The sequence below is a fragment of the Mauremys mutica genome, chromosome 5 (assembly GCF_020497125.1).
Source record: "Mauremys mutica isolate MM-2020 ecotype Southern chromosome 5, ASM2049712v1, whole genome shotgun sequence".
NCBI lineage: Eukaryota > Metazoa > Chordata > Testudines > Geoemydidae > Mauremys > Mauremys mutica.
The window spans coordinates 119,041,324-119,064,827 of record NC_059076.1 but is presented as its reverse complement, the minus strand read 5'-3'; the positions used below and the strand labels follow the sequence as shown (position 1 = coordinate 119,064,827).

General features: G+C 42.4%; 1 protein-coding gene across 5 annotated transcripts in view; it reads left to right on the top strand.

Annotated features, from left to right (window-relative positions):
* PPP2R2C (protein phosphatase 2 regulatory subunit Bgamma) overlaps positions 1 to 23,504 on the top strand; it is a 280,747-nt gene that overhangs the window by 133,286 nt on the left and 123,957 nt on the right. The window contains exons 2-3 of one of the 5 annotated variants that reach the window (XM_045018599.1): positions 12,769 to 12,822; positions 15,173 to 15,324. The exons of 3 other annotated variants lie outside the window; for them this stretch is intronic. In XM_045018599.1, coding sequence (XP_044874534.1) covers positions 15,276 to 15,324 — 49 coding nt within the window. In that variant the 5' untranslated portion in view covers positions 12,769 to 12,822; positions 15,173 to 15,275. The remainder of the gene's footprint in view (positions 1 to 12,768; positions 12,823 to 15,172; positions 15,325 to 23,504) is intronic. One more of the 5 variants, XM_045018600.1, reaches the window with a different exon arrangement.

Sequence of the window (23,504 nt, the reverse complement as noted above, 5' to 3'; positions counted from 1 at the left end):
AAGATGGAGTGGTGCATATGTACAAATAGGTAGCAAATAAGGGTAGATTAACACACAAGCCTGGACCTTTTCCCCCCCCTTTAACCACACACAAAACAGCCAGCAATTTCATGATGAAACTCTAATGTGAATTAGAAAAGGACTTCTGCATTTGTTAGCACAAAGGAAAATAGACCTCCTTCGGAGTTTCTGTATTTCAAAGCACTTGCGTGTATTAAAATGTCATGCAGGCTACAAGGAATCCTTCTCAAAAGATGAAACATGGTCATTTACAAAGAAAATAGGTACTTGTGACTTTTCACCACCTAGGTATTAATGCAGCCAATTACTGTGTCCTGCCTTTCAAACATTATTATGTTAGAGCAAGAAAGGAGCTGATATTGTATTTTACATGACCTTTCTAATGCTATATATACACATATAGATTTGTGTTATTTGTCTCTTTGATTCGCCAAATGTTTCTTATTTGTGGCTCAAGGCATTTATTTATTGCAAAGCTTCAAGCTGTGGTAAGCAAGGTCATAGATTAAGAATTGATTTCCACAGTTATTCTAGCATACAAACTAAATTTCACTTGGTTGGTTTTAAAAGCTGCAGCTGGACATAAATTCAGCTTTCTGTCATTATCTGAGTACTAATGTTAAAGAAAATGAGAAAATATTCTGTGTACATTATATGTTTAATTTAGCCCATCAGCTAAGACTGCCCATGAAAAGCAAAGTGTTCATGCTCTGCAGGCTTCTAAATGTAACCATATTGTTACTGATCTGAGGTTTATTTTAGTTCATCTGTATTCTTTCTTCATTCTGAATGTATCTTTATTTGGCCATCAAATATTATTCAGTTTTTGGTAAATTATGTTTTGAGCACTTTTCGTATGCTTTCTTGTTTTTACTATATGCTTCCAGATTGTTAATTTCTGCCTTTAAATGTGGCTAACAGGAATGTAGATTTCAAAATGGAATACAAGCCCCTTCACCTAGAAATAGATATCCTGTTGCTATGTTACCTTACTGTAACTCAGAGCACAATAATATAGTCAGACTTAAAATATGATTAGACGGTAAATTGAATCTCTCTGCTAATGAAATGAATAGCCACCAGGGCAAAGGGTTTCCTCAAGATAAGGCTTTGTTATTGATGATAGCAATAGTAGAATTTTATACTGTGGTATTATTCTGTGCATTAATTAATCTGTATAATTTTTAAGTATGAATGTATAACTTTTCTTCCTAGGGATGTTGCATGTGACATAAACTAACCGGGTAGTGCAGGGGTAGGCAACTTATGGCACAGGTGCCGAAGGCGGCATGCGAGCTGATTTTCAGTGCCACTCACACTGCCCGGGTCCTGGCCACCGGTCCAGGGGGCTCTGCATTTTAATTTAATTTTAAATTAATTTTTTTAAACATGTAAAAAACCTTATTTACTTTACATACAACAATTGTTTAGTTCTGTATTATAGACTTATAGAAAGAGATCTTCTAAAACATTAAAATGTATTACTGGCACGCAAACCTTTAAACTAGAGTAAATAAATGAAGACTCGACACAGCACTTCTGAAAGGTTGCCGACCCCTTGGGTAGTGTATTGTAGAAAAGACATCCGAACTAACCATTCACCCACCCTTTTGTCATGAACTTCTGTTGATTATGCTTTTGACTAAAGATTTTTGATATGGCACTCTGTATTCCATTTTTTATACTATAAATGAATAGTTCAAGTCTTAATATGTAATGCGCAATGTATAGTCCTAATTAATATTTAACATCTTTACAGTGCTTTACAAATATTAACTATCCCTATAACACCCCTGTGAATGCTAGCATTTATCATCTGCATTTCCACTTAGAGAAACTGAGCCACAGAGAGTAAATGATTCATCCAAGGTAACAGAGAGTGAATCATGCCAGTTTAGAATTCCTGACTCTGAACCTACGGTTCATGCCATACCTTTATAAAGTATTCTGTCGTAGAGCGGCAACTTGACCTAATGGCAGTGTATATAATCATGGGAAATGGCCAGGAGAATTGCATCCACACAATCACTCACTGCTGCTCCTGCTGTCTCCATTCTGTTTAGGCTTCAGGAATGGGACAGTGGGACATTCTGGTGTCTTACTATATTCAAATGAGGTTATTCAGTTTCAATCCCCCCCGCCCCAAAAAAAAGGCTTAGAAAAAAACAAACAGCACCCCCCCACACACACACTACACAGTGAACACTCCCTGTTGCTCAGTAGCACTACATTCCAGAGAGAAAATAATGTACGTGCTGTGCTGTACTCTTTGTTGATGTTGTTATTACAGTGCAGAGAGATTGAATGGTGAACACAAGGAAAACTCAGACATTTAGTGCACTAAATGGTTTTCTTTGTAATGGCTGCAATATGTATTGAAAGAAAAACAAGCAGAAAGAGATTTTATGGCTGATGCTGGGGGAAAACAATTTGGCATATATAGTGAGATTGTTCAGGGATAGGTCAACTGTATGAAAATAGAAACAGTTTTAAGTTAAAATTCTTTATTTCAATAATCTTTAAAATAATCTTTTGGAGAAGGGAATCGGTACAGCTAGTTTGTAAGCTAGTTTCCTTCTCTTTCTGGGCCAAATTTTGCCCTAACTCAAGCACATGCACTGATTTTAATGCGAACCATGAGCAAGCTATTCAAAGTTTGTGGCTGACCCTGTAGCTTCATTTTAGTATATGCCTACAGTGCAATTACAGACTGAGATTGCCTCTTCTTTAGACAGAAATCTAGCTAGTTCAGATGCCAGAGCAACAAAGCTTCAGCAGTGCACAAGAAAGGTTCTGCATGGGCTTGTACAGCTGTACCACTACTGATCAATACCCACGCTAGTTAGATTAGTTTGCAAGCTTTGTGGGTTTTTTGTGTATTGTAAAGTATTGAGCTTATTGTCAATGTTAAAGAAAGAAAGAATGTCTATAGATAGAGAGAAGAATTCCCCCATTACTTTGGCACCTACTTATAGTGCTGTCTGGGGAAAAAAAGGTGGTATGCTAGTCAAATAGGTCCAACCCACTAAATAGTCATGCTTCTGTGAGTGATGGTGCAGCATCACTGAAAGCCCTGCTAAGAGGGATTGCTGTTACCAAGCCTTGGGATCAAGAGGGCATGTGCTATGAGTTAATTATCTAAAGTATGGTCAGGACAACTTGTGCAACTGGTCAAAAGATTTCCAACGATGTTCAACACATGGAGGCTTTCTATGGAAGGATGAAGTCAAAAGTTATGTCAAGAGTCTCGAGATTGAGTCCATTCCTTTGAACAAATCCCCTCAGCAAATGGGGAAATGGAGAGGTATAAACACCTAGGTAGACAGGGCAAGCTTCCTTGTATGTAGGTGATGTCTACCCAAGGGCAAGACCAATACATTAGTTCTTGGTGATGCAGACCAGATCTGAATGATATTCTGCTAAAGGGCATAGGCTTTATTAACAGATCTGGCATTACTAAATTAAATACTCATTCAGGAGGAAAGCAAAATACTCCTTTCAGATTCACCCACATGAATTTTCTTCAAGTCAAAGTGAATTGATGAAGGAACCTAAAAAACAGGTGCCTTCTGGTTCAGTGATGAGGTTGGTATAAGAACTTGAATAGAATAGAATTCTTCTGTACCCAAGAGGATTGCCCTAAGAGCAGGTGTCTTCCTCAGTTCCATTTTCCAGTCATACCAAAGGCCCATACCCCCAAAAACAAACACTTCACAAAAAAAGACAAATGGAAAGGGAGAGGGATACTGATCTTTCGTTATTCCCCAGATACTTGTCCACACCCCATACAGTGCATTCCAAAGAGACAAAAAGAACATGGAGTGGGTAAAAGTGTCAGGCTCTGTTCATATAGGTGAAAAGAGCGGGTCCTGCAGTGTTTATAGAAAGGAGTTGGCAGTGTGTTTCCCAGTGTGGGCAGAACTTCCACTGAATGGAAGATTGAGCCCTGTTTTGGTAGAGTATTTGTATTTGAAAATAAAATCCATCAGTCAATGTAATTGTGTTTACATTGCTTTTTGTGACGCTTGTTGCTGCAGAAGAGGTGTATGTATTGGTTGGTCACTGTGGTAAATATCCACATTTGGGCTTCTCTTCATATCACACTTATTGCCTGGATGTCCACTTGGGGCTTGATGCAAAGCCCACTGAAATCAGTGGAAGTCTTTCTGATTTCCAGAGGTAATGTTTGCAAAGTGCTTTGGCAATTGAAAGTGCTCATAAATGCTAAGTACTTTTTCCATGCCCTGATTTTTGCACGTTTCTATATCATGTCAGAAAGCACTTCACTGTTTTTAAATGTTTGCTTGTTTATTTGTATTTTAAAATGTAGCTGTAAGCAGTATTAGTACTTTACTGAGCGTTAATGTTTAAGTTCTTCTGTGTCCAACCTTATCAGCCAGAGGGCCAAACATGTTATTTGAGAAAGGTCGAGCGGCCTCTGTCAGTACTGTAGAACACATTTTCTGGGGCGCAGGCAGCACAAAGAGAGCAAAGATGACCTGCACATGTCTGGCTGTCAGAGACTAAGCGTAACTCTTGGGGCGGGGAGGGGGGGGGGATGTGACTGCCGCATACGTCTCCTCTGGGCTGAGGAGCAGCAGCAGAGCCAGAAGCACCAGGGCAGCAGCAAGCGAGTGCCTTGGGGAGCATCGTGTGGCATCTGGGTTCCGCAGGCAGGGGACATCGCTGGCTGGTGTCAGGCTCCTTTTGGGGAGAGGCAAGAGCACATCAGGGATGCATCTTGGAGCTGTGCTGCCTGTCTTGCCTGGGGAGCGCCTGGCCGTGCAAAGGCATCCCTGTTCAGGGAGCAGGGCAGGGAGGGCTGCTGGGCAGCCAGCCAGCACCCCAGCTCCCACAGCACGGAGAGCCGGGGGCATGGGCGGCTCCCACCAGCTTCCGATCTGCTGGCTCCTGGGAGGAAGCGATGGTTTTCAAACTGGGGGGGGCTAGGTGGGTGTGCCACACACTTTGAAAACCTCTGTGCTAAATGGAAGGCAGAAATCCTGTGGGGGAGGTGGGGGAACGTGACCCTGCATGGCCCCTTCCCCCCCCGCACGTCGCCTCTGCATGGATGGAGATTCCCCCAGTTCATGGGAGTCTCCAGTGAGTGTAAAACTAGCATCTACAGCTTCTACATCTCGCCTCTCTGCAGCCTCTGGCACCAGGAATGTGTTTGGGGGTTGGGAAGGGAGCAGTGGGATCACACATCCTTGGGAACATAGCTAGTTGGCACAAGTTTAGAATAACAACAAGGCTGTTCTAATTGTGTCTAGGTAAGAGAATCTGAGCCCTGGTCTACACTACGAGTTTAGGTTGAATTTAGCAGCATTAGATTGATTTAACTCTGCACCTGTCCACACGACGAAGCCGTTTTTTCCGACTTAAAGGGCTCTTAAAATAGATTTTGGTACTCCTCCCCCAACAAGGAGATTAGCGCTGAAATCGACCTTGCCGGGTTGAATTTGGGGTAGTGTGGTCGCAATTCAATGGTATTGGCCTCTGGGAGCTATCCCAGAGTGCTCCATTGTGACTGCTCTGGACAGCGCTCTCAACTCCGATGCACTGGCCAGGTAGACAGGAAAAGGCCTGCGAACTTTTGAATCTCATTTCCTGTTTGACTAGCATGGTGATCTGCAGGGGAGTGCAGATCTCATCAGCAGAAGTGACCATGATGGAGTCCCAGAATCTCAAAAGAGCCCCAGCATGGACCAAACGGGAGGTACTGGATCTGATCGCTGTTTGGGGAGTTGAATCCGTGCTATCAGAACTCTGTTCCAAAAGACGAAATGCCCAAACATTTGAAAAAATCTCCAAGGGCATGAAGGACAGAGGCTATAACAGGGACTTGCAGCAGTGCCACGTGAAACTTAAGGAGCTGAGGCAAGCCTACCAAAAATACAGAGAGGCAAACGGCCACTCTGGGTCAGAGCCCCAGACATGCCGCATCTATGATGAGCTGCATGCCATCCTAGGTGGTGGAGCCACCACTACCCCACCCCTGTACTTTGACTCCATCAGTGGAGTAGCATGCAACAGGGATGCGGGTTTTGGGGACGAGGAAGATGATGAGAAGGAGGTTGAAGATAGCTCACAGCAAAGAAGCGGAGAAACCGTTTTCCCCGACATCCAGGAACTGTTTCTCACCCTGGACCTGGAGTCAGTACCCCCCGAACCCACCCAAGGCTGCCTCCCAGACCCACCAGGCGGAGAAGGGACCTCTGGTGAGTGTACCTTTGTAAATATTAGACATGGTTTAAAAGCAAGCATGTTTAATGATTAATTTACCCTGGCATTCGTGGCCAGTACAGCTACTGGAAAAGTCTGTTAACGTGTCTGGGGATGCAGTGGAAATCCTCCAGGGACATCTCCATAAAGCTCTCCTGGATGTTCTCCCAAAGCCTTTGCAAAAGGTTTCTGGGGAGGGCAGCCTTATTCCGTCCTCCATAGTAGGACACTTTACCATGCCAGGCCAGTAGCACGTAGTCTGGAATCATTGCATAACAAAGCATAGCAATGTATGGTCCCGGTGTTTGCTGGCATTCAAACAGCATCCATTCTTTATCTCTCTGTGTTATCCTCAGGAGAGTGATATAATTCCTGGACACCTGGTTGAAATAGGGTGGTTCTATTAAGGGGACATTCAGAGGTGCTCGTTCCTGCTGGGCTGTTTGCCTGTGGCTGAACAGAAATGTTCCCCGCTGTTAGCCACGTGGTGGGGAGAGGGGTAAAGCGATCATCCCAGAGAATTGTGTGTCGGGGGGGGAGGTATTTGGGTTTGTGCTGCATGTTAACCCGAAAACCACATCCCCTCCTGCTTTTAAATGGCCAACCCAATAGCTGCTTGGTATGGGAAATGAGGGCACTGCTGTTTGAAACCATTCCCACATGTTATGAAGGTTAAAGAAGCCAAAAGACTGTGTCTTACCATGGCTGCCTGCAAGTCAAATTCTGTTGCCCGGCCCTGCGTGAAAGATCTCTCACACCAAACCGGCATACCCTCAATAAGAGGCAAAATGCGACCGTGTACCAAAAGCACATGTTCTGTGTAATGTTAACAGCAAGGTTTACCATGAAAGAGTCTACCCATTGTTCTCTAAAATGTCTTTTTAACTACCACTCTCCCTTTTTTTCCTCCACCAGCTGCAAATGTTTAAACGCTCACACTATCTTCTCCTTCCCAGACGCTAGCGAAGATAAGAAGGCGAAAAAAACGCAATTGCGATGAAATGTTCTCTGAGCTCATGCAGTCCTCCCCCACTGAAAGAGCCCAGCAGAACGTGTGGAGGCAGGCAGTGTCAGAGTCCAGGAAAGCACACTATGAATGTGAGGACAGGTGGCAGGCTGAAGATGATAGGTGGCATCAGCTTGGTGACAGAAGGCAAGAGGCAATGCTGAGGCTACTGGAGGAACAAACTGATATGCTCCAGCATATGGTTGAGGTTCAGGAAAGGCAGCTTGAGCACAGACTGCCGCTACAGCCCCTCCGTAACCAACCGCCCTCCTCCCCAAGTTCCATAGCCTCCTCACCCAGAGGCACAAGAACGCGGTGGGGAGGCCTCTGGGCACCCAACCCCTCCACCCCAGAGGACTGCCCAAGCAACAGAAAGCTGGCATTCAATAAGTTTTAAAGTGCAGTGTGGCCTTGTCCTTCCCGCCTCCCGCACCCCAGCCAGTGCTTCCCTCCTCCCGCACCCCTCCCGGGCTACCTTGGCAGTTATCTCCCTATTTGTGTGATGAATTAATAAAGAATGCAGGAATGTGAAGCAACAATGACTTTATTGCTTCTGCAAGCGGTGATTGAAACGGGGAGAGGAGGGTGGTTAGCTTACAGGGAAGTAGAGTGAACCAACGGCGGGGGAGGTTCATCAAGGAGAAACAAACAGAGCTTTCACACCGTAGCCTGGCCAGTCATGAAACTGGTTTTCAAAGCTTCTCTGATGCGCACCGCGCCCTCCTGTACTCTGCTAACCGCCTTGGTGTCTGGCTGCGCATAATCAGCGGCCAGGCGATTTGCCTCAACCTCCCACCCTGCCATAAATGTTTCCCCCTTTCTCTCTCAGATATTGTGGAGCGCACAGCAAGCGGTGGTAATAATGGGAATATTGGTTTCGTTGAGGTCTATCCGAGTCAGTAAACTGCGCCAGCGCACTTTTAAATGTCCAAATGCACATTCTACCACCATTCTGCACTTGCTCAGCCTATAGTTGAATAGCTCCTGACTACTATCCAGGCTGCCTGTGTGTGGCTTCATGAGCCATGGCATTAAGGGGTAGGCTGGGTCCCCAAGGATAACTATACGCATTTCAACATCCCCAACGGTTATTTTTTGGTCTGGGGAAAAAAGTCCCTTGCTGCAGCTTTTGAAACAGACCAGAGTTCCTGAAGTTGCAAGCGTCATGCACCTTTCCTGGCCATCCCACACTGATGGTGAAACATCCCTTTTGATCCACCAGTGCTTGCAGCACCATTGAAAAGTACCCCTTTCGATTTATGTACTCGCTGCCTTGGTGCTCTGGTGCCAAGATAGGGATATGGGTTCCATCTGTCGCCCCACCACAGTTAGGGAATCCCATTGCAGCAAAGCCATCCACTATGACCTGCACATTTCCCAGAGTCACCACCCTTGATATCAGCAGCTCTTTGATTGCGTTGGCTACTTGGATCACAGCAGCCCCCACAGTAGATTTGCCCACTCCAAATTGATGCCCAACTGACTGGTAGCTGTCTGGCATTGCAAGCTTCCACAGAGCTATTGCCACTTGCTTGTGAACTGTGAGGGCTACTCTCATCTTGGTAATCTTGTGCTTCAGGGCAGGGGAAAGCAAGTCACAAAGTTCCATGAAAGTGCCCTTACGCATGCGAAAGTTTTGCAGCCACTGGGAATCGTCCCAGACGTGCAACACTATGTGATCTCACCAGTCTGTGCTTGTTTCCCGGGCCCAGAATTGGCATTCCACTGCATGAATCTGCCCCATTAACACCATGATGTCCACGTTGCCAGGGCTCGTACTTTGAGAGAAGTCTGTGCCCATGTCCTCATCACTCTCATCACCACGCTGCCGTCACCTCCTCACCTGGTTTTGCTTTTGCAGGTTCTGGTTCTGCATATACTGCAGTATAATGCGCGTGGTGTTTATGCTCATAGTGTTTAGTGCTCATAATTGCAGTGGTGATCTGAGCAGGCTCCAGGCTTGCCGTACTATGGCATCTGCACTGAAAAAAAAGTGCGAAATGATTGTCTGCTGTTGCTCTGATGGAGGGAGGGGTGACTGATGACATGGCTTACAGGGTTGTCACACAGAATGGCCCCCTCAAGGATTGAACTCACAACCCTGGGTTTAGCAGGCCAATGCTCAAACCACTGAGCATGGAGGGAGCGGGGAGCAAATGAATACAAAATAAATCTGGTCTCTTTCTTGTTTTGATCCACTCCATCTCTCTTATACATCTTAGGCTGGCAGCAGACGGTGCAGTACGACTGCTAGTCATCGTTGTCTCCTGGCTGCTCGCCAGAAGACGGAGCAGTACGATTGCTAGACATCATCATCTCCTGGCTGCTTTCCAGAAGACGGTGCAGTACGACTGCTGGCCATCGTCATCTCCCATTTATGTCCAGGCGCCCCTGGTTGACCTCACCGAAGTCGGTTAAAAGAGCACCCAGGAGACGACGACGGCTACCAATTGTAATGCACCGTCTGCTGCCAGAAAGCAATGAGCTGCTGCTGTGTAGCAATGTAGTACCATGTCTGGCAGCACCCAGGAGACATACGGTGATGGTGAGCTGAGCGGGCTTCATGATTGCTGTGGTATGTCATCTGCACGGGTAACACAGGAAAAAAGGCGAGAAATGATTTATTGCCGTTGCTTTCATGGGGGGGGGAGTGCTGATGACATTTACTCAGAACAACCAGCAACAATGTTTTTGCCCCATCAGGCATTGGGAGCTCAGAATTCCAATGGGCAGCGGAGACTGCGGGAACTGTGGGATAGCTACCCACAGTGCAATGCTCTGGAATTCGACACTAACCTCAGTACTGTGGACACACTCCACTGAGTTAATGGTCTTAAGTGGGGACACACACAATTGACTGTATAAAATCGATTTCTAAAAATCACTTCTATAAATTCGACCTAATTTTGTAGTGTAGACATACCCTAAGAGAGTTAGAGCCGGTTGCTGGTTCTCAGCTTTTCCCTTTTTCCCCAGCCCAGCTGTGTGGGCTGCCTGAGGTTTAGGTAGAGCCCAGAGAGCTACCTTGCTCTCCCTGAGCCTGTCAGGCTCCTACCTTTGTCCCCCTGCATCCTCCCCATAGTAACAGTGCTGATTGAAACACTTCAGTTTGCTTTCACTTTCAGATCATAATCAAATATACATTTTCTTAATACAGTTTTCAGAGTAGCAGCCATGTTAGTCTGTATCCGCAAAAAGAACAGGAGTACTTGTGGCACCTTAGAGACTAACACATTTATTTGAGCATAAGCTAGAGCCCACTTCATCAGATGCATAGAATGGAACATATAGTAAGAAGATATATATACACATACAGAGAACAGTTGACAAGAAGGTATGAGGATACTTATTTCCCTATGTTAAGTTTCCTCACACACTGTCCGAAATGGGCTATCTTGATTATCACTACAAAAGTTATTTTTTCTCCTGTTGATAATAGCTCATCTTAATTAATTAGCCTCTTAGCGTTGGTATGGCAACTTCCACCTTTTCATGTTCTCTGCATGTGTGTGTGTGTATATATATATATATATATATATATATATATATATATATATATATATATATATATATATATATATATATATATATATATATATATCTTCTTACTATATATTCCATTCTATGCATCTGATGAAGTGGGCTGTAGCCCACAAAAGCTTATGCTCAAATAAGTTTCTTAATACAGTCACCCTGGAGGATAACAGTGTAGCACCTCAAAGGAAACAAGTGTACCCAGATCACAGGTTACACATTATTGCTCTACCTCCTGGAACTTGGTGTTGAAATGTGCCCATTGTGTGGTGTTAAGGAGGGCATGCAGTAGGTTGAAAAAGGAGCATTATACTGTTTAAAAATGAGACGACGCAGCCAAAGGCAATAACTTGTACTGTAGGTATTTTGACCCTCACAAATTTGGAATGTATGGAACCCATCAGTGAATCATTTCTGTTCTGTACTAACTCCGTTCATGACTCATACGTAGCCTTATAGCCAAGAAGAAAAAACAGAGGAGCAGCGAACTTCTTAAATTCCAAATGCACGTGTCTCAAATAGAAAGCAAAGTTAATCCCCAACACAGCCAAGTGTGAACCAATTCTGCTCTAAAAATTCCACCTCTGTGCTTTTACCCGTTGCTGTGATTATATCTGAGCAGCTGTAAGTTTTCAGTAGTGCTGTAGCAGTTTGGTTTCAGTTTTTAATTTAAAAAAATTCTCATAACTAGGGAACTGAACAATAGAGTATCTTTTCCCCTAAATAAAAAATGTTGAAATGCTGTTAACAGTAACCATTGTGCAGATGGAACGTGGAGAGATTCAGCAAGCATGAAATAAAGAAAAGTATGTTAGAAAAGGAAGAAATGTAAAATAATACATGATTAAAAAAAGTAGCTTTACTCTTTCCCTTTTTTCTTCACCTCACTCATTTCCCATAATAGGCCTAGTGATAATTTTGTAGCTAGAGGAAGATGAGTTGTCTGGGAATTAATTTCTCAGTACAGTTAGCAATTCACTGTTTGGGAAGTACCTGAACTGTAATATAATATTCAAATTAGGTATTGGTAACCAACAGTCATACATTTAATACTTTGGAATCTCTATAATTTACTACTCTGCACATATATGTTTTCATAAAGGGATATAAACTTGATTTATTTTAGTACCACACTGTAAAGTGAGCTACATTAAGGAGGTTTTGACAAAGGCACACAATTATATTTAGACACAGATAAACAAACATATTAAGCTGCATAACACCTGCATCATATATATTGAACATTTTCGATCAGACCTCTTTCCTTTGACTGATATCACAGTAGAACAAAATGAATTAGATGTTAATAGCTCTAAGTAGTGCAGGCTGAAGAGAATATTCTGTCTGCCAGCATACACATTACATTGTTTGGTAAATCTGGGGAATAGAAAAAACTACTGTATATCAAATGTGAGCATAGTTATATCTTTGCTATTTGGATAAAAAAGATATCTCAGACCTCTGTGATATAGTCTCTGGGAGAGCAAGCCATGCTCAAGTCATTGTCTTTTTGACATTTCAGCACTAGACATGGAAGTCTGTGTCTGTATTAGGTACATTTCAATGGGTAAAGGTAACTTCGTTTGTTTCTAGACACTGTGCTATACCCTCTGGCCACCAGCCACTTTATACAAATCTCACAACAATATCTATCGCTTTATAGAAGGACTAATCTGTCCAGCCAATGTTTACAATCAGATGATCTGAATGGAACCAGGAAACATTTCCACTATAAGAACTCACAAGTACTTTTGGTTGAAAATTCAAATTATGAGAATTTGCACTGCAGAATTTCTAAAAACATTGAGCTAAAAATTCATTTAATTGTACAGAAACATTACTAAATCCTGGAAAGAATAAAACAGATTTTTTCAAGCCATGGGATGCATAGTTGATGGCACCGTAGTTTATAAACAGGGACCATAATTTGTAACATTCTTGCAAAATACCCTAGATCTACATATGACATCTAAATATTTCAGATGTGAACACTCACCCAGATGTTGATATTATGGCCACTGAACTCCAGTTGTTTGGTAAGTATGTTAAAATATTATTTTTATTAAATGGAACTTATTTATTATGGATTCTTTACCAAACTAAGAGTTTTTCTAATGGATATTTCATCACTGAAAATCAGTGTTACTATATAGACCCTTTTTCAATCCTCAAACCCCAGCCCATGGTAGATATAATTATTCTGATAAACTTGAGCCTTGATTTGAAATACCTTTTTTGGAACATTAAAATGAGGTTGAGAAGCCAGAACATTACAAGAAGGGTGACAACAACTTTCGCTCTATGGAACGTCTGCTGAGTGTTTTGCAGTGCCTTGCATGCAGTATAACATGGCTCACACTTGGCACATTGAAAGAGCTGGCTCAACCAGAGGGAAGTGGACAAAAACACGCAGACGCTGAGTGGGAAGCTTGAAGCAATTGAAGATGTAGAGATCATCTGGTGTTAAACACTTAGGTATGCACTTCTTTTACCAACAAAATGACCTAGCACTTGACTGTTTTTTAATATATGTATACACACTGATTTGTTGATGTCATTGTACTAATTTGTTAATAAGTTGAAGAAAGGAAACTGAAAACAACAAAACATAGATGGGCCCAACTCACTTGTCACTGTGAATTTTCTGTCCCCTTCTCAGCCCTCTCTGTAAAAGGCTGTTGGATGGAGTAGTTTGGCTGGATTCCTAATGTTGTGGGAAAGCAAAAGAGAAGGACCTTCAGTTTGGTGCCACAGATTTATCAGTAGAAATTAGTTACTTGCTCATGTGAAAGTGACAAAGGCTTAAGATTGTCAGTGCACTGCTCTTTAACCTGTAGTACCCGACCTATGTTCTGTAGGCCAGATCATTATGTATTTGATCCAAGCCATCGATCTTGTGTTGTGTTCCTGTCCTGTCCCAATTCACTCATCTACGACACAGGTCTGCCAATGTGTTCTTAATGCTGTATTTCATTTTCCATTTTCTTCTCTAACGGGTTTGCAAAATTCATACCCAGAGAAGAAGAGTGGTTTTGGTCTCACCTCTCATATTATATAAATCATGAACATCTGAGAATGGTGTGTGAAGGTTGGGAATAGTTCTCCACCTCTTTCTTCAAAAACTACTCTAGTAACTCCTCTCTGCTCTACTGCTGTTGGTTTCTTCCATTCGGAGACATGGACATGTCCTGATTCATCAGTATATTTTTCCATCCGTGTGAGATTTTTGTTTTTAAAAGAAAGATGTGGAAATTACATGAGTATGAGACACAAGCATAGATTGGAGGTGGATAATGGAAAGAGGTAGATACTTAGGTCCAATCTGGGAAAAGGAGTGAGCTTTCCTACTCTCTGTTTCCCTTCATCTTTAGATACATATGGGGTTTTGTTTGTCCTTTTTCTATGCACTCCAATCTTTACACCTATCTACAGATGTAATGTCCACTGGATGAATTGGAATGAAGGCACAGATTCCACCTTGTCCTTGAACAGTATGCTGCCACCACAAAGTGAGTTAGACAAAGATTCAGGAAAAGGACCACTTGGAGTTCCTGTTTCCCCAAAATATCCCCCCAAGTCTCTTCACTCCCTTTCCTGGGGAGGCTTGAGAATACCCTACCAATCAGACAGGTAACAAGTGAGCACAGACCAGACCCTTGGGTTTTAGGACACTAAAACCTAATCAGATACTTAAAAACCCCCAGAATTTATTATAAAGAAAGAAAAAGTAAAAGAATCACCTCAGTAAAATCAGGATGGTAAGTACTTTACAGAATAACAAAAGATTCAAAACCACAGAGGATTTCTCTTCTAGGCAAAACTTTAAAGTTACGAAAGCAGGGATAAACCTCCCTCTTAGCATAGGGAAAATTCACAAGCTAAAACAAAGGATAATCTAACACACTTCTTTGCTATTACTTACTATTTCTGCAAAACTAGATGCTTAGTCCAGATATGCTTAAGGAGATGTATTTTTCCTGCCCTGGTTCCTTGCTGACTCGAAGAGAACAAAACAAAGACACAAACAAAAACCTTCCCCCACAGATTTGAAAGTATCTTCTCCCCTTATTGGTCCTTTTAGTCAGGTGCAACCAGGTTATCTGAGCTTCTTAACCCTTTACAGGTAAAAGAGGAATTAACCCTTTACAGGGTAAAGAGAGATTTTATGCTACCCTTGGCTGTATGTTTATGACAAATGGTTTCTCTGCTTAAACCTCACTCTTAGAGCTGTCCAGGGATATTCTGTGGCCCAAGATGAGGATCTCTGCCATCAGAACGGGTTGATACAGAAGATCTCATAATTTTGGGGGGCGAGGAGACAAAGCAAACTCCAAAATGTTTAGCAGAAATAATCCAATGGCTTTATTTTTACATTTTGTTTGAAAGATACTACTTGCTGGCTGCAGAGTGTGTGGATTCATCTTCCTTCTGGAGCCTGAAACAGGTCACCACTAGAAAACCTTGCATTCAGCCTGACCCTGCAGAGAACATGGAAGGGGAGAGCATCTACGAGGTTGATTCTGAAGATGGGGTTGGAGGTAAGGGTGCCATCACTTGTTTTGTTTCCCCCCGCTGGCTGATTGATTACAGGGAGTCCGTCCAGTGACCTGACTGCAGACTCCACAGAAGAGGAACAAGTGTTAAGGTTCTCTTCAGTTTATCGAGTGTATTGTCACCCTATAATACATGCAATGAATAAAGGTATTTTTTGAAAGCCGTTGCTTCCTAGAAGAAGTGACCTATCCAGAGTCCGCATGTGTTTTATTGTAATTGAGAGTTTTTAGCTGGAGCCTGAGATTTCTTTATAGGTGACATAAATTCCAAATATTTATAAATAAAGGTAGATGAGACTTTCACTTTTCTCCTTCTTAGTCACTTTTCAGGAGTTCCACTCTTTTCTGCTTGCCATCTTCTGTCAACAGTTTTCTTTGGTCTTGGCTACACTTGCAGATTTGCAGCGCTGCAGCAGGGTGTGAAAAAACACCCCCTCCAGCGCTGCAAGTTGCGGCTCTGCAAAGCGCCAGTGTGATCAGAGCCCCCAGCGCTGCTCCCAGCGCTGTACGTTAATCCCCACAGGGAGGTGGAGTACGGACAGCGCTGGGAGAGCTCTTTCCCAGCGCTGGCTCTCTGACCACACTCGCGCTTCGAAGCGCTGCCGCGGGAGCGCTGTGCAGCGCTGAGTGTAGCCATAGTCTTTGCTGAGTGTAGAAAACTGCAGGAAGCAGCTTCTTCTGTTACTTGTGGAACATGTGTACTTAAGGGGCATTGTTTCCCAGCTCACCACTGATTATGTGAGAGTTCTGGAACAATTCCCCTAACTTCTCTGTGCTGCGGTTTGCTCATCTGGAAAATCGGATTAACACCCCTCTTATACTTCATTGGGTATAACAAGGCCTAATTATTTGTGAAGTGCTCTAGAAACCTCTGACAGGTATTACAGAATGGCAAAAACAGTGCATGCTGCTGCTTCACTCCCAACTCTTAATATAGCCCAAGCTCTGCTCACAGTAACTTCTGCGAACATCATTATCCAACATAGAACTGTATATTGAACTGCCTGTTTCACTGTACTACATGAACGTCATGAACTGCTAAACCTCAGAACCTTCGGGAACATGCATATCCAAGTATTATGGGAAAGAGCTCCGCTCCAAGTCTGCGTATCAGCAACATAATCGTATTTTAGTTACTGAACTACACTGGAAACCTGTCAGGGTATTCTCCATCTGTGTTTACTTGATCCCTTTCAGTGATCCAAATAGCAGTATCCAGTACATGGTGACCACCTGCACCAGCAGTTCCGCACATGCTAGGCGGTAGAATGGCTTCGCTTACTTAAATGACACTAATTTGTTAGTTTCCTTCTTCTTGCAACAAGGGGCTTGCAGGTGTTCCTCAGTTATGTCTATTATGAACGCTCAGAAAATACTGAGTAATTTTTAATTAGTAAAACCAAGTAAGATAACTGCTAATGGTCATGTCAAATTACTTAATTTTTTTTGAAATATCTTGGTAATTTTCAGTTACTAACAAATGGTAAAGTAAATGTTGTTTACTTGTGTAAGAGACGTATGCAATTATAACAAAAATTGTACAGATATTTATCCGTGCAAAAGATATGCCAAGATTGCCCTCTCCAGTTAGGTGAGTGAAGAGTATATAAATACCCCTGGTGAAAGAGTGGGTGCTGTCTCCTTGCAATTGTTCTCCATTCCCCAGACTACTATGGAACCCTCACTACAGGTTCAATGCTGGTATTGGGCTCTGTGCATTTCTGTTGGAGGGAAGAGGTAGAGTTAGAAGCGCGTTGCACTGTAATCTGTTGGCATTGAGGATATTCAAGGCGTTTTCAGCTGTGTGAGTTCATTTGAGAGCGTAGTGATTGGTGTGGTTTCACCCACATAGTTGTTGGTGGGGCATTTGATGCTCTGGTTTAGGTACAACTACGTGAAATGAGATAATCACTATGCTCTCAACTGAACTCACACAGAAAAATTAGACAAAAAAAACCCATGGGTGAACACTTTCACAAAGCGATCATTCCGTACGGGATCTCTCAGTCCTTGTCCTCAAAGGAAACCTGCAAAACACCTTCAAAAGACAAGCCTGTGAACTTAAATTCATAACTCTGCTAGACCCCAAAAATCATAAAACCAGAGACACTGGCTTTATGGCTCACTACAGCAATGTGTAATCTACTAACCCTTGTTTGTCCTATGACTGCAGAGGTGTTAATTGCCCACTTTAACTGGTCTCTGCAATATGTTTACACCTTGTGCTTAACAGTCTGTCCCACCTTGTATTTAACTCTGATTACTTTTTCCAGACCTGAAGTAGAGCTCTGTGTAGCTCGAAAACTTCTCTCTTCCACCAAAAAAGTTGTTCCAATAAGATATTACCTCACCCATGTCTCCCAACACGGCTACAACTCTGCAACCCACATGTTTAATGGAGATACTGTGGTGAGAACAGAATCTGGACCAACACATACGGGGCTTTTTGTTTTGTTATTGGTTTCAGGAAAATGCCAGCGCTTTTTATCATAAAGGTCTGTAACGATTCCTTGAGCTAAAAAGAGACTCACTTCAGCAGGATTCAGGGCTTGCCTACACTTGAAATGCTGTGCTGCTGTAGTGCTTCAGAATAGATGCTCTCTATCCTGACAGTAGCTAGGCCAATGACAGAATTCTTCCATCGACCTAGTGCTATTTACACTGGGGGGAGGGGGGGGGTGTCGACTTAAATATGTTGCTCATGGCTGTGGATTTTTCACACTCTTTAGTGTAGACCAGGCCTCAGCTTACAAAACCAGACTAACACGGCTACCCCTCTGATACTTGTCACATATTGTTGCTTATGCTTTTCTTCTAGTACAAGATTGGGATGTGTGTGAGGGGGAGGGAAACAAAACGATTTCCATTCTGAAAACATTTCCTCCTATGGGGAAAAGCTCTTTGGGACAGGACCTGCTTTTTTGTTCTGTGTTTGTGCAGCACCTAGCACCGTGGGGGGTTCATGACTGGGGTTCCTAGGCACTATGGTAATATACAAAAATGATAAAAGCCGACCTGCTGGGGCTCCAAAGCCTGCCAAGAACTGTATGAGATTTGGAGGGGAAGAATGATTTTGTGAATAAAAGCTAAGAGAGCTGGAATCTATTCTTTGCTCTTCCACAGACCTCGAATGTGGCTTTGGGTAAGTCTCTTGAACCATTTTGCCTTGGTTTTCTCATTGATACTCATATATCAAGATTATAAGTGTCGACAGTTTTTGAATCAAATAACTAAAGAGGGAATTCTAAATAATTTTACCAAACACATTGCAGTTCTGCATGAAATAAAAATAGAGCTTATAAATGGAGTGTCAGCCCTCATTTTCCATAACATGTATGGGTTTTGTTTTTCTTTTTTACTAAGGAATGTGTGTACTTTATATGCGAAGGGTTCGTGACTCCCATTTGAGACTTATGAGAATTACATATGTTTATAGGTAGAAGTACAGGTTCTGCATCAGCATGACATTAACAGATAACATTTCAGCGATTGGTGACAAAACCAGATATATGTCCCTTTTTAGCTACATCATTAGAATGAGTCAAAGGAAATTAACGGCTCCAAATAATGAAATGGCATTTGGGTTTCACTGATTCTAGATACAAGAGTTTTTGTTGAAAGCATGTTATTTAAAGATTAATGTATTTTAATGCATAATGGGTCTGATCCTCAGAGGTTCTGAACACCCACTGACATCAGCTGAAGTTTCAAGAGCTCTGCAGCCGCTCCGTATCAGATCCAAAGTGTGGAAAAAAAGTGACTCTATAGTGCAATATTTTATCCACTGTATGCAAGTGTGGAAATTCAGGCCAAATTTTTCAAATTTGGGAGCCTAAAGCAAAGTGCCTGAATCCATATTTAGGCTTCCAAATAAATGCCTGATTTTCAGAGGTACTCAGCACCTCTGATGTCTAATTCACTTCAGTGGAAGCTGTGAATGCTCAGCATCTCTGCAAATGAAGCCACTTATTTGGGAGCCTAGATACAGATTGAGGTGCTTAACTTTATGCTGTCAAGTTTTAAAATTGTTGGTGTTGGCCTTTAATGTTAATGCAATTGGATGCATTGTGAGAGCATTTTTAACTGGATGCATCATTTTCCCCATTTGGTGGCAGATTTTTCAGTGGCCTTTAAATGGATCCAGGTGGGCAGGGATTCTCTATTTCCCCCCGTCCCAGGCAGTGGCCAACCACAGTTACAGCCCCAGTGCCTTCCTTCGTCCTAGGAGCCCAAGAAGGCATTATCATCCTGAGGCATTGTGACTCCTCATGTCCTTCTAGGACAGTGTGGCTATACCCCACATTCACTGTGGGCCTGTGCCAGGTGGGCACAATTTAGTTCTCAAATTTTATTTTCAGTAAGTGATTGTCCCCATTTCTGATGTCTCAGCCCTCTCGTCCTGCTCATTACAGGAAATAACCGTTTGAATAATAGTGTGGATTTTCAGTATTCTCTTCAGATGTTTCTTGAGAGGCTTTTAATCCTTTTTGTTATATTCTGATAACTATGACTAGATTCTCTGTCATTTATTCAGCCAGTCCCATTTGTTGTCAAACTGGGAGGACATATCAAATGGCGCCCTGGGCCACCTGGTCTGGCCTGGGTCTGATGCTAGTCAATATTTTCATTAATGATTTGGATAATGCAAGTGGAAAGTATGCTTATAAAATTTGTGGATGACAGCAAGCTGAGAAGGGTTGCTAGCATTTTGGAGGACAGGATTAGAATTCAAAACAGCCTTGGCAAATTAGAGAATTGGTTTGAATTCAACAAGATTAAATTTAATAAAGGTAAGTGCAAAGTGCTACACTTAGGAAGGAAAAATCAAATGCACCGCTACAAAAGGGAAATAACTTGCTTGACAGCAGTATTGCTGAAAAGGACTTGGGGGTTACAGTGGATCACAAATTGAATATGTGTCAGCAACATGATACAGTTGCAAAAAAGGCAAATATCATTCTGGGATGTAGTAACAGGAGTGCTGTAAGACATGGGAGATAATTGTCCCACTCTTCTTGGCACCTCAGCTGGAGTACTGTGTCCAGTTCTGGACACCACACTTTAAGAAAGATGTGGACAAATTGGAGATAGTTCAGAGAAGAGGAACAAAAATGCTAAAAGGTTTGCAAAACCTGACCTCTGAGGAAAGGTTAAAAAAACTTCCTGTGTATGGTCTTGAGAAAAGAAGGCAGAAGGGACATAATACATTTTCCTATATGTTAAAGGCTGTTATAAAGAGGACAGTGATCAATTGTTCTTCATGTCCACTGAAGATAGAGCAAGAAATAATCATCCTAATCTGCAGCAAGGGAGATTTAGGTTAGAGATTAGAAAAATCATTCCAACTATAAGGGTAGGCTTCCAAGGACTGGAATCCCTGTCACTGGAAGTTTTAAAGAACAGGTGTCGGGGACTCTAACCCCAACAGCGAAGTTCGTTGTCTGACCGCAGAGTTACAGACAACACCAGCAAGGTCCAAAACAAAAGCTCTTTATTGACAAGTGCACGTGTCAGTAAAGAACTGCTCGTATCCGAAGAGAACCAGCCCCCCCTTTACAGCTTAGTATTAGCTTATATAGACAGTTTTATTACGTCATAAATTATTCACTTCACACAACCCATATCCCACCCCCCTTTGGTTAGTAACAAACCCTAATAACAAAGCACATCTGTCTTTCTTTATAATGTAAGCAAGTTGTGATGCCCCAGCAACTTTCTTATCAGCATAGTTGCCAAGCACCAGACACTGGAAGACAGGAGTTAACGCAGCTGGTAACTTGAGGAATGCACCTCCCTTTCGTATCTCACTTTTTCCCAGGGCTTTATGAAACATGCTGACTTCAGTCAGATTGACATAACTGGTTTTTGTGCTACATCTTTATTCAGGCCTAACACAGGCTAGAGAGAAACCCATCATGGATTGTCTAGGTATACTTGATGACCTCTTGAGGTTCTTTTCAGCCCTACATTTCTATGATTATGAGGGATTTTTTAATACACAATACTATTTGTTTTTGCAAAGGGTCTGATGGTGAATATAAAAATGCAGAATCAATACCAGGGAATGAACATTTCCTTGCTGTCTGTATACTGTACTTTACTGACATTCTGCAATTTAATAAATATTTGAGGATTTTGTTCTGCATCCCAGCACCAAGCATACCAAGAAAAAAAGATATAAATAAAACCATTTCTTACAGAGAGTAGACCATATCAATCTCTAGTGTAACTCCACTGGCATCAGTGGTGTTACACCAGGCCCAGATTTGGCTTGCTATCTTCACTTGTGGCTCTGATTCAAGCAAAGAAATACCCATTGCACATTAGCTAGGTCACAAGTTTAGTTGCTATGGTAGTCAGCATTTTTTTAACCAATCAGCTCTCTTTCAGGATGATTCAGCCCAGAGTAACAAATCAGTCACGCTGCACTCGAGCTGTAATCAAAGCAGCAGCTATTGTTGGTTTTAAAATCTACAGAGCCTATGAGAACAGAAATATTTGTGTTAGAAGAGGAAATGTACAGTACTGTATCAATGCAATATATTCTGTAATACGTTGAATTTAAACAAGTTGGGGTGTTCCTATCAACAGTAAACTGTTTAAAAACATAATTCAGTAAGTGGGGTAAATTGTCCCCACCATTTGGACAAAAATGTGTATACTACAGCAATACACAGAATCATACTTTAGTTACAGCCTTTCATCACAGTACAGTGCATACCAGTCTTTCTTCTTTCAAGCTACTAAATGGAAGTATATTATTGCCACTAATGGAAGACTCCCAGACTATGCTGTCTGTTTGCTTCCTTATTAGACTGTTATCTGGCTAATCAAAACTGCCGCAAGACTTCTCCAGTAATGTAAAAACATTTTTTAAAGTTATGGCTGTATAGTGGATACACTTTCTTAGTTTGTGTAATTTCAGAAATGTATTAAGCTGTAGACAATAGCAGATACTAAGGGTTATGGTTTCAAAAGGCCTAAAAATGTGCATAACCATTAGCATGGACAATTGCATTTGCACATGGAAGCAGGCATCTAAACAGAAGTCCACTGACAGGGTTCATCCAAACCGGCATTGCTGGAGCTCTCTACAGCATTTAATACGATTGGCCGTGGAATCCCCCTGTTTCAATGTATAGGTGCAATAGAGGCAACAGGATCACACTGAGACACCTTCACCTATTGCTCTTGGGCTATGCCTAGAGAGTTGTGATGGGCCCTTGCATCTCCACTTCCAGAGCTCTCACCTGTTGAGTCCTATGAGGAATCATCTTTTCCCCAATCTTGTTCTTCATCTATTGAAGCCATGAGGGGAGTGAGTTTGTGACACATCATGGACTAAAATGCTAGTAATATGCAAATGGCATCTAGGTTTACACCATTTCCCATCATCATTAAACAGCATCATCTTCCAGCAGTCTAAGGGTTTGACTGAGATCAGCAACTGAATTACAAGTATCTGCTGGATGCTGAGTCCTGAGAAGACAGAGGTGATGCTAGTGGGGAGTGGGAAGCACTTTGAAGAATTTGCCACCTCTGTAATATCATTCTGCACTGACAGCATCTTCCTTCAGATTGTTGAAGCCCACAGTTTCATTGTGCATATGGATTCCCCACAGCTTCTGGATACCTAAATAGTGACGGTCACAAGAAGCACTCTTTTCCATATGCAGCTGGCAAGATGAGCATGCGCTTTCCTGTCAGATTTAGTCTTAGCCACAGTGATCAATGCATTCGTGACCTGCAGACTTGATTACTGTAATTCTTCATGTCTGCTTATGAAACTGCTGACTTTAAAAAAGCTACAGCTGCTTCAGAATGTAGTAAATCCTTTGCTCCACCAGAAAGTCTGCCCAGAACACTCACCCCAATGTGTGTCGTGCTCTCTTCATTGGATCCTCATTTGCAAAACCTTCCACGGTACTGGTCCCCGTTACCCAAGAAGCCACCTTACGCTTTGTGACCCTGGCCACCTTTGATGGCGACATTGCACTAAAACAATGGAACTGTCAACCTCAAGAGTGTAACATGTGTGTGCAGGAGACAGAGTTTTCTCAGTGCTTTGTCTGTGAATTTGGAACTCATTCCTGAAAGAGATCTGGATGACCACGAACTTTAATTCATTTCAAATAAAATGCAAAATCTGCTTATTAGCCTTCCCA